Raw genomic sequence first — 12,006 nt, forward strand, 5'->3', positions numbered from 1 at the left:
TGGGAAAGGGTCAGGAAAGACGATGGCACACAGAGGGCAACACACCCAGACTGGGCCAGGCCCAGCCATACAGAAAGATTCCTGTAAGTGAGGTCAGCTGATCCCTGCAACAGGATGGCCTGTGGTACTTGTTTAAAATGTACATCCCTGGGCCCCAGCAGGTGACTCCGACACCTGCCAAATTAAAAACACCACAATCCTAAAAGCCATGTTGTTCCAAGGAAAGTCTCCGGCTCCCATTTTTTCAGTTTCGAACCTCCATGCCCACCCTTGCAAGGCTGCCAAGCCCCTCTTCCCTCTTTCCTGGGGGAGGCCAGACCCCTCTCCCCCCGTACCATTCCATATCAAGTTGCCCTCTGCGCTGCAAACCAGCGTTTCTCAACTGTTATTTTATTAATGTTAACACCCCACTCCCCTTGCAAGGAGGCTTTTTGGATTTATTTTTATCCTAATTGTCCTCCTTCCCCCCATGACATTTTGATAGCAGAGATATACTGCATATCTGTTCTGCCGATGCACTGTGGCCCTTTGAGGAGCCGCACATTGTACTAAGACTCTTCCTACTTTCCCTCCCGCCCCCCCCCCCCACAATCAATATGAGCCCCATTAAGAATGCATGATCTAAACAAACGCAGGGTCACGGAACAGGCCGAGCAGGCAGCAGCTCCGAGGCGGGCTGGCAGGAGGATGCCGAGGAGCTGAAGGGGCAGCCAGAATCAGTTCCAGCCGCCTGAGCGTTAGCAAATGCATATGGGCATCCCGTGCGGCCAAATCTTCTAACATTTCAAAAGAACGTGGAAAACCTAGATTTTTCTTTAGAAATCGAAGTTTACATGTTGGCAAGTAATTTTTTAAAAATTGTTAAGCACTAGGAAAGCTGGGTTTTATTTGCAAGCTGCTCATTTGCAACTTCTGCTCTAGGGATTTTTTTCACGAAGAGGGAAGGTGCTCAGGGCTGCGGTGTGCCAGAGGTGGCCTCCCACAATCCTTAGCGAGTCCAGGCAGACACGCGGGTAGGATTTAAGATCCAAAGCGCTGCCTCCACCATGGACGACCCAAACACGTCTTTCGGTAACCAAGTGTTGCCGGCCTGGGGGGTGGGGGAGTGTAGTTTAGGGAGAAAAAGTAAGATTTTAATTCATCTTAGCCAAACCAATTTTATAGTCATCCACCCCGTCCCTGGCTATGCACATAGATGGATTCTCAATGTGCTACCCTGAAATATTCATCACTCCTAGCATGAGCTCCTACTCCGCCCCAGCAACCCTGCAGGCCCCCCCAGTGCCCTGCTCCTCCCTGCATCTGTCTTGTGTGCACACTCTTCACACTGACCGGATCCGGCCCCTCCATTCTCTGAACACTGTCCATTGGGGAAGACCCAGATGAATCCTCCCTGATGTCCTCTCTCCCTTCTCTGCACACCCAGTGTGGGTGTCACACTATTAGCTCTTGATTATACTCTGCCTGCTATTTTTCTCTAATTGTTTCTTATGCATTAGTATTGGACCCCAACGCCCTATAGACTGTAAACTCCACAGACGCTGGGACTGTTTCTGATATTTCTCTTGCCCCTTCCCGCTACTCAGGACTCCCAGGAGTCACTTTAGAAAACACTTACAGACTGATCACAGTGGTTGCACCACTTTTCAATCTTTCTACAACAAAATTATGACTAATGACAGGTAAAAATTCTACAGGATCTTTTTTTTTAACGTGAAGATAAAGGTACAACATACACCCATATTGCTGATTCTATTTGCAGAGTCTATTTTCTTTGGGCTGGATTCTCCCCAATACTGAGAGAATCTATACATGAAGCTCTAAGCTCCCCACAGATATTAACATCCTTATGTAAAAGTTCATGAAAAATTGGCACTTGGCATGCAAATGTTTAATTTTTTTTTTTGTAACAACCAGAGTTACTACAGCCCTGAGCCTAGAAGAGTAACACAGTCCACCACAGTGCTTGGACAAGTACTTGAATTTACTGAAATTGATGGGTTATTGTGCAGAAAGAGGAAGAGAAAAACTTTTCACCTAAGTGGGAGGAATGAGGGGGAGAACAATAGTGTCAGCTCACAGGGAGAATGGCTTCGCTACAGGCAGGATTGAGCAGCACTTTGAAATCTTCCACCATTCCCAACTCATGCTGTCTCCAGCTTGGTGTACGCTTTCATTTATCCAGGGATCAGTGGGGGCGGGGGAGAGGTTTCATTCTCCAGCTGTTGTGTCATTTCCCTTGATAAGTCCTAAATTGACCGCGTTATCCAGCACCAAAGGAGCCTTCCTGTGGCAGGCATTTTTTATTATGTGCCCTTTCAGGGGACAAAGGCGTCTGTGTCAGTAAACTACTATGGGGGGAGGGGAAAGACAATATTATTCTTGCAGTTTCATAAGCACGCTCTTCTGAGGGGCTAATGTGGATGTAAGAAATTAGGCAACATCACCGTCTGTTAGCCTGGCTGCAGCAGTATCAGGTGAAGGCAAAACACACAATATTATTTTATCCAAGGGCAATTTTTAGTGCCAAAGATTCCCAATGAAGATAATTCAAATGGAAACCTTTCCATTTTTATATTTTTGCATAATATTGGAACATATTTATGGGCAGAATGGAGTTGCACCCCCTAAGAAGTGCCTCCCCATGCTGGTTGTTCTTTGAGGAGCATGCTCTGGCATTGGGCAGGTGGCAGTGGCAGCAAGCTGCGGTTTTATCCGGGGTAGAAACATCTCGAAGGATGATTTGTGTAGGTGTAATGAGTTGAGGGTGGAGTCTTGGGTGCCTCACCTGGGAGACAAAAAGGATGTTCTGTGATGGTTCCCCGCCTCTCTGCTGTTAAAGAGAGCCACTTTCTTATAAACCGTAATAAACAAATACTGCTCAGTCGTGTGTTGACGTATTGATCCTATTTCTAAAAACATCTCCACAGATCCTCAAATGGCAGCGGGTGAGGTGGATGGGGTTAATCTGGAGGAGATCCGAGAATTTGCCAAAGCTTTTAAAATCCGTCGCCTGTCCCTTGGCCTGACCCAGACTCAGGTGGGCCAGGCACTCAGTGCTACAGAGGGGCCAGCGTACAGCCAGTCGGCCATCTGCAGGTAACCCGCGCCCGCATGCTGCCACCTCTCCTGGCTGGCCTGGGCCTCGTTTGTCCTCACGGCTCAGCTTTTCTTCTTTGGGTGGGCAAAGCTGGAGGGGTAGAGTGTGGGAACAAAGTTTGGGGCAGCTATATATTGGGATTGGTGATCTTGCTGCAGATGGAGGTGCTGAAGCAGATTTTGGGGTCCTGGTTTGATAACTCCTGTCAACTCACAAAGAACTTCCAAGGCAGTCTCATTGGAAATACACTACCCCGGAGCCAGGGGCCTTCCTTCTGGGCCCACACTCCTATGCAGCTGAGAGCCACGGACTGCTGTGTGCTCATAGGTATCCTGAGCAAATGTTGTAAAGCTGCCAGTCCTAATTTGTGTTAACATTTCCACGATTTCTGCCCAGAGATGGCTATCAGGATTTTCCAAGAAAACACACATTCAAAAAAAAAAAAATTAACCATCTGCTGACCTTGAAGGTTTTAACTTGCCTTCCCAGATGGAGCTTTAAAAGCACATCTTTTTTAAAAAAAGAAGTGGCTGCTTTAAATGGCTCAGAAAAGGGTAGTAAGAATCTGGTCTAACCTTTTCCACCACCACCCAAAATTAAATAAATAAGTGACAGAATCCAGCCTTGGTTGTGTTCCAGTTGATCCGGGTTAAGTTGTCAGAAGCAGACCCCATGCATGCATGTGTGTGTTGCACTAATCCCATGTTTATGCATGAGGTAACAAAGGCACTTCGGTAAGAGCTTTTTCCTCTTGGGCAATGCCTTATGAGTCCTCCTCCATCAGGAAAAGCCAAGAAACCAACTCTAAACTCATTTAAGTGGATTTTGTTCTTGGTGATCCATGAAATGCTGTCTTTTTATCTGCTCTTTATACTTTTAATGTATTCCCCAAAGGACGGAAGTGTACTTTTCCTGCAGTTTAAGACTAAGGTTATAAATAACATCAGTATGGGGTAGTAGCTTGCAGCTCACATTTTGCTCAATGATTTTCCATAAAACCCATTGATTGTTGTTAAATACAAAAAGCACCATAGGATCCTCTCACTTCTATGGTCTCCCCTACTGTTTTTTCTTATAAGATACCTCCCTGTAGAAAATAACCTTTATTCAGTCTATACAAGAATACTACTGCTGGGAAATTTGTTTCAAGGCTTGTATATGTTATTCCAAACAACATATACAGAAGCATCAACACTAACAAGCAGCATCAATGATATGAATACCGTTTGCTCCCTGTTGGGAAACATTAATTTTGTTTCATCTTGACAGCCTTGGGATAAAGGCAGGCACAGGTTTGTAAGTTGTTGCCAATTTTCTATTGGTGCTAAATTCCTCTTTCACTTATCTTTAGTCCTAAAATGTGATTTCCTTTTATTGATGTAAGTGCTAGCTAATGTTTTAACTCATATGCCTAGCATCTCTCGGGCATTTCCAATCAAATATGTTAATTTCTAAAGTCCTCCCCAGGAGGGAACCAAAAATCTGTGGCTGAAATGCATAGAACTTGGGAATTCCCAGGATAATAGAACATGTAAGATGCCTTGACTGTAGGCAGCTACATGTTGGGATTCTGGCTTCCAGTGTTTCAGGGAGATCAGTTTAGGAGCTATCTACCAAGCAAAAAAAAAATGAAAGACCAAGATTGTACATTGGAACAATTTAAGTGAATTCTAAGGGTAAGAAGGAATCTGCATTTGAGCCTGCACACAGGTGACACTTGCCCCTTATTAGCTGCAGTGACCCCTAGGCACTGCTTTGAGTCCCTCTTTATCAGAGTCACAGAGAAAAAGATGCCACCAGTACACTAAACAGCCCTATCACAAGCTCTGTTCCCTGGTACCATGGCTCTGTAAAGACTGTTGCCATGCTACCAAGAACTGAAGCTTTGGGGCTTTCATGGTAAATCATGGCAAAATGTGGCATGTGGCAAATTTGCACCACAATGAGAGCTTTGGGGGGAGCTTGCCACAAATGACAAGCTCATTAAATAACATTAAATTATTAGTTCACTTTGGACTGAAAGTAAATGTACTTCTCCTCTTCTTAATCAGTACTGGAAGTTGGGTTTTTCAAAAATTAACAGATAAACAAATAATGCCTTGAACTCTACATGGAAGAGAATGCTCTGGCAATTGTATTAAGATTCGGTATTATTTGTGCTACTTGTCACATTATAGGAGATCTAAAATGTGCTGCCAAAAGTAAGAATATGGCACACAAAGAAGGCCTATTCCATCCCTTTGCAAGCATCCTTACTAAACATATTCTGACTGACTCATGTGGGCTCATTTTAGCTCTGTGAGAACAGACCGTTGTAATAAGATGCACTCTGCAGTCAGACGGTTGTTTTTCAACAGCATGGAACGCTTGAAAAGAGAGAGGGGAATTCTATGTATCCAAAGTTGCCATACTGGAGGGTTATGAATTTGGATATTGAATAAACAAACAAACAAAAGGAATTGGTACTTTTTTGTTTTTCATTGAGAGTGAGTATGAGTTTGGTACCAGGATGACCTCTTAAAACACTCTATATAATTTTGTCCAAGATGCTTCATATTTTTTAAAGTCAATGTAGCAAAGAATTGCTGATGGCAATTGATATATAGAAGACCTCATTTACAGAAAATGATATCGTTCAAGTACAGTTTGCAGATATCACACATTAAACACAGCTTGATGCCCTGGTGCAAAAGTACACCATTATGCCAGACGGTGTTTGGAAGGCATGAGGTGGCCTTAGCACACCCAGGGGTGGGGTGTTCCATAGTAATTACAATGTATCCAGCTGTTTGAGCCAGAACAGCAAAGTAGGGACAGGCTGTGTTTCACCAGGAAAAGGGGCATGTTGTTAACTTACATAGGGTGAAAATTGTTTGTTCTGAGAGAGAGAGAAGTTAAAATGAGACACAAGAAAGAGAGATGAAAAGGGAGCCATAAAAGGAACGTCCCAGTTGCCATCACTGACTATGATAATAGCTGTAACATTTTTATAACCAAGTCAATGGGGGGAACTTAAAGAAAACCAAATGCAAAACTTATCATTTTAAGCGAAAGACCGTGACCACTGTTGTCTTTGATGTCGCTTTCTAGCGTTAATTTTTGCCTTAAGGATTCTCAAGATCGGGGAAATGGAGCTGGTACCGTTAAAATGAAAGCTTAGCTCTCAGCGTTAGCGGGGGAAAGGCCCGTGTCGCTGGCGTGCCCGTGTCGCCCGCGTGCCCGTGTCGCCGGCCGTGCGTCCCGCCGTCCCGCCGTCCGCGCGCGTGTGTGCTGTGTGGTCTGCATGCGCTGGCATGGAGCACGTGGGGGGTGGCGCTGGCTTGGGCGGGGCTGGCTACCTCGCCGCGGGCTACTAACCTGCAGCGAATTCGCCCTGCCAGGCAGTCAGGCAGGCAGGCAGGAGGCCCACCCTGGCAGAGGACTCAGTGTAAGACTGTTCTTTCTCAATTTTCCCCCCAGACACACCATCCTGAGAAGCCACTTTTTCCTACCACAGGAAGCCCAAGAGAACACTATAGCTAGCAGTCTGACAGCCAAACTGAACCCTGGCCTTTTGTATCCTGCCAGGTTTGAAAAGCTGGACATCACCCCTAAAAGTGCCCAGAAGATCAAGCCGGTGCTTGAGCGGTGGATGGCCGAGGCTGAGGCCCGCCATCGCGCAGGTATGCAGAACCTGACCGAGTTTATCGGGAGCGAACCGTCCAAAAAGCGCAAGCGGCGCACCTCCTTCACCCCCCAGGCCCTTGAGATCCTCAATGCCCACTTTGAGAAGAACACTCACCCCTCGGGGCAGGAAATGACCGAAATTGCCGAGAAGCTGAACTATGACCGGGAAGTAGTTAGAGTGTGGTTCTGCAATAAGAGGCAAGCCCTGAAGAACACGATTAAACGCTTGAAACAGCACGAGCCGCCCACGGCCGTCCCGCTGGAGCCCCTGACAGACTCGCTGGAAGAAAACTCCTAAAGAGACAGACGCCCACCCAGAATCGGAAGCAAAACCCGCGGAAACTAAATTCCACCCTTGGAACGCCACAAAAAAAAAAGAAGAAGAAGAAGAAGAAAGAAATTAAATTAAATTGGAAAAATAGCCCCAGTCATCGTCACCCTTGTAAGTAAAAGACTAAGCCAACTGCCAAGTGGACAGAATGGTTTCTACATGTCCGTTGGTTTTCCAAAAAGGAAAATGAAATTTTTTTGAGAATTTTTAAACGAGGAATACACCACACTGAAGGTGTGTGTGGTAGGATAGTTCCCGTCCCCAACCTGTCTCCCCAAAGCCAGTTTTTTAACGGACTTAAAGCGAACCAAATAACCACGTACTTTTTTCTGTATATTATGAAAATATGAACACATTTTAAGGAAAAAGAAAAAAAAAACTAAACCAAAAACCAACAACAAACAAAAACTTTTGGCTGTTCAAAGCGAATACAAGCCTGCCACCTGGAGGAAGGACTGCATCCTTTCAGGTACTAAGTGCTGATTCACTATGAAACCTATTAACCAAAGTCAGAAACATGGCATTGCAGACGTGATCTTTCGTCTACTCTTCTCTGCGCGTAAAGTTGTGTTACGAATTTTTACATTTGTACTAATGGAAAAATAGGAAGCCTGATTTCTCCCATCTTTCCCATCTGTTGTCTCCGCCCGTGGGGTGGGTACCATTGTTGAAGCCATTCTGTGAGGCTCACTGTTGGGTTTTTTGGGGGGAGGGTGGACTTTTTTCTTTTGCTTTCCTTTTTTTTTTTTTGGTGGGGGTGGGGGGCATCCTGGATCGTGTGCCAAAGCATTCGTTGCTTTCTTCTCACTATGACTTGTGGGTTTGAGAAAAGAAAATGGAGCTCGCATTTCTCTTCTTTCCTCCATTTCTCCTTCTCCCTTGCACTTGGCCTCCTGGGGTCTGCCGGAAGGCCACAGAGGTAGGGAGGAACAGTGTTTTCTCCACTCAGATCCTAGTGAAATGCAGAAGAGACTCCAAAATAAATTCTAGGGCTTTGCTCGATGAACTGTCAACACTGACATAAGCTGTAATTGTGCTCACTGTCCACACCAGAGCTTGGGATTTTTCTCAGTCTGTTGGCCACGTACATGGAGAGCTGACCAAAACTAATTTTGTAATATAAACATAAGCTGCACATTTGGTTCAATACTTACATCTATGTTATGCTTCTGTGCAAAGCAATTTCTCTCAGAAGTCTGATAGCCAAAGAAATGTCTCAAGATTTCAGTCAAAATACACACATGGCATGCACACGTCCACACACACACACACAGAGAAACAGGCTAAAAAGACATCGTTAAAGGCCATCGTATATCCTGTTAATCTCATCTTTTCTGCTGCTTCTTGCATTCCAATAGCGATGGCAGACTTTTTTGGGGGGGGGAGCAGTTATTCTTGGGATCTATAAATGCAGCAAAAAGGTGGCAGGCAAATGTAAACAGTTGGAATCAGGGACCAGGTTCTTGAGGGGAAAGGAAGTCCTAACAGGGAAGTGTCTTTAAAAGAAAACAATATAGGAGGGGCTTCTCTAACACATCAGAATAGTCTTCACTATTAGAAGTAGAGGATTGTTTCTTTTAAAAAAAAAATAACCTACTCAAAAGATCTGCGGGCCACAATAACCTACTGAGCAAAAATGTTATGCTGAGATGTGGGGATGGCTGTGCAGGTGAGCGATTGGAACCTGCTGCTCGTATTTTCACCCAAGTGTAGGCAGAAAGTATTCTGTTAAAGGCAGACAAGAGAGAACCATCAATTTGCTTGCCATCTGCATATAAATATTTAGGAATAATTAATTAATAATCATGCTCATGTACTATCTAGAAGTAAATTGTGAAAGAAAAAAGAGAAACTCCACCTCAAGTTGCCCAACTGATTAGAAATCCCATCTCCTTCCCCTAACACACTGCCTCTCCCCTGGGGGTTTGAGTTTCTTCTGTTGGCTACTTTGCTGGTTGTGTAAATGCTACAGTATAATTGTCCCCTCAGATGATTCGTGCGGCAATCAGGAGACTACCAGCAAGGAAACTCTAAAAGAAATCCTGGAAGTGGAACTAGTCACTTGTAAAGGTGTTTCCATTTTGCCAGTCTGATGCTAATTGGACCACTGCTAACCTGATCTTCAATGCCAACAACATCATGGTACCAGTTTCACCACTGCAGAAACTGCACAAATACCAACAACCCAGAAATTCAAAACTTCATTGATTAAAACAAATTTTGTATTCTCCTAGGACCTGCTCCAAATTCCATCAAGAAAAACTCCCCAAGAAAAGAAGTTAACAAGATAACATATGACGGATGCTAAATGTTTAAATATATGCCGACAGCGGGTACATAAGGCCTGCTCAGTTCTGAGATATATAATTGGGAGGGTATAACTAGGACAGAGAAAATATAAAATAAAAGTAATCTTCTAGAATGGAACAAAAAGAAAAAGATTCATCCCACAGTCGTAAAACCATTCATGTGCAGTGATTTTTTTTATAGTTTTATAATTTTGTATTGTTTTATAAATTATTTATAAGGTGTTGTAATGCTTCTTATATTAATTTTTTACAGATAAATTTTTTGCTACAAGGCATAAAATGGTGCCTGAACAGATTCTTAGGAATATAAATTATACTGTGTAACTCATAAGTCTTTGGGACCACATCTATTGTTTAATTTTATGATGACATTTCTTATTTCCACTTGTAAACAACTTCATATGCCAATAGCATTTAAATGTCTTTTATGTTTCCATGAACTGAAGGTTAAGGTTGCCACCAACAAAAAATAAAATCCACTTGGGCATATGTGATTGTATTTCAAGCTTCAATATTTTTCTCACATATTTTTATATTATTACCATCTTCATTTTCTTCATTATTTGATGAAAAACATGACAATGTATGTTATATTTTACTTTTGTTTCTGGGTTTTCTTTTCTTTTTCAATCAAAAAAAATATTTTGAACAGTTAAAAGTTTTAATTGCATTTGCAAGGTTTTGGTTTCTTTATGTTGTAATCACAGATACACACACACGCAACACAACACAAAAGAGAGAACAAAAAAGCAAAAGGAGCTAGGAAAGAAAAAAAAAAACAAGTAGAGGCGTATCAAAGAACTCAAGCTATAACCAAAAAGAAATCGTAAAATGCCTTTGCTCGTTTCTCTACGCTGGACCAAAGCTCAATATTTGTAGGTATATGCACATTGTATAGATATGGCTAAATGTTGCTGACAATCTCGCAATACTAAACTGTTCCTATTTTAAGAAAAAAAAAAGAAATACAAACTGTTCATCAATGTTTTACCTCAGCACTCTACTTGTACCCAGTTAATGACCAAGCTTAAAAAAAAAAAAAGGAGAAAAAGAAAATTGATTTTCATTTCAATGTTTGACTGTAAAATCTGTTTGGATAACATTTCGTAATGAGCTTTTTGTCATGTGATTTGCTTGTCTTCAACTTGAAATTATGTGAGGCACATTTGTTTATTTGTTGTTAAGAAAGTGATTTTTTTTTTCTTGTCCTATGTGCTATGATCTAGACTGGTCACCAGGGTCACTTATGAGGCACCACAAAGAGATCTGCTTTCTCCATGCTTGGAGCAGGCAGCAGGAGGGGGGGCGGGGGCAGGAAAACAGACTGGGTTGTTTTGGAAAAATCATCATGACAAGAAGTTGACATGATAGACTTGTGACCAAGAAGCCAAACTGGATATTTCTAAGCTCCTTACTTGCTCTGACATTGAAACCAAAGCTGATTTATCTGCACAGGTTGCTTAATGTTAAAAAAAAAAAAAAAAGTAACTGTACTTTATCTAGAGCAATATCTGTATGGTCAGTAAAGCTGCACTTTGTGTATTTCTTAACAGCTTCAGATCTGTCACTTTTAATTTGTACCATAAAAAATAAAGAATTGTTTGACATGAGCTTCCAGGCTAAGTGTGTCTTGCACTCAGATGTGTCATTTAAATTGTAAACATTTAAGTAAGCGTAGCTTACAACCCTGAATGTTAAGAAAAGGAAGGGGTTCAAGACAGACTGGTTAATATCACGATTATTTTAACTTTTCAAATGAAATTACTATACTCATTGGGACTCCTTTGGTTGCAAAATATAGAAATCCAACTCAAACTTACCTAAACAAAAAGATACTATGTTGTTTGACTTAACTGGGAAGTCCTATTGTGGAGCTCAAGAACAACTGGATACAGTGGTTTCAAAGACATCATCAGCCTGTCTTGCTTGTCCTTCTCAGAGGGATTCTCTAACCATCAACCCCAGGGCTTGGAGTCATGCGCCTGTCTCTAAACTAAGCGCTGGTGCTGGGGAATGGTGTATTTAAATGGGCCATTCCCAGTCACAGGCCCTGTCTGAGGTGGGGCCGTGGGGTCTCTTGAGAACAACCCCTTAGGACCACAAGGAATGAAAGAGGAGGCCCCATGAGAACCAGAAGACAGAAGATGAGACATGACAGTGGGCAGACAAGACCCAGAGCCACCATGGTCTGCTACTAACACCCAGCTGTGAGCCAGGTGTTGTAGAGAGTTCTGCAGGTAAAGTAGTGCTCTGCTGCTCTTAAAGAATGTTTATAATCGCATGTTCTGGAACATTGGGGCACTTCAATTATGCTCCTGCTTGAATTTAATGTGAATAGGAGGGGTGAGTTAATGTTGTTATATAGTTTACTAATTCAAAACATAGGAGCATCTTGCTAAAAGTGCCAGTAAAAAAATAATATTTAGAATCACAATCTCCATACTTTTAGTGACCTTTACAAACATTTCTCATGCTACATGGATATCTATGTATCAACTTCATGTTATGATTAATAAAAATGCTTTGAGACAGGCAACAGACCCAAAAGTCTGAGTGCCCCTGTGCTATACATGGGCAAACAAAGTGGCCAGGAAGCTGCA

The 12,006-nt window shown here is 42.8% G+C and overlaps 1 protein-coding gene across 2 annotated transcripts in view; it reads left to right on the forward strand.

Annotated features, from left to right (window-relative positions):
- POU6F2 (POU class 6 homeobox 2) overlaps window positions 1–11,016 on the forward strand; it is a 436,460-nt gene extending 425,444 nt beyond the window's left edge. The window contains exons 9-10 of one of the 2 annotated variants that reach the window (XM_045565521.1): window positions 2,931–3,099; window positions 6,560–11,016. In XM_045565521.1, the coding sequence (XP_045421477.1) occupies window positions 2,931–3,099; window positions 6,560–7,064 (674 nt within the window). In that variant the 3' untranslated portion in view covers window positions 7,065–11,016. The remainder of the gene's footprint in view (window positions 1–2,930; window positions 3,100–6,559) is intronic. The other variant, XM_045565522.1, reaches the window with a different exon arrangement.
- The last annotated feature ends 990 nt before the right edge of the window (window positions 11,017–12,006 follow it).

This window comes from Lemur catta, chromosome 11 (genome assembly GCF_020740605.2).
Source record: "Lemur catta isolate mLemCat1 chromosome 11, mLemCat1.pri, whole genome shotgun sequence".
NCBI classification, from domain to species: Eukaryota; Metazoa; Chordata; class Mammalia; order Primates; family Lemuridae; genus Lemur; species Lemur catta.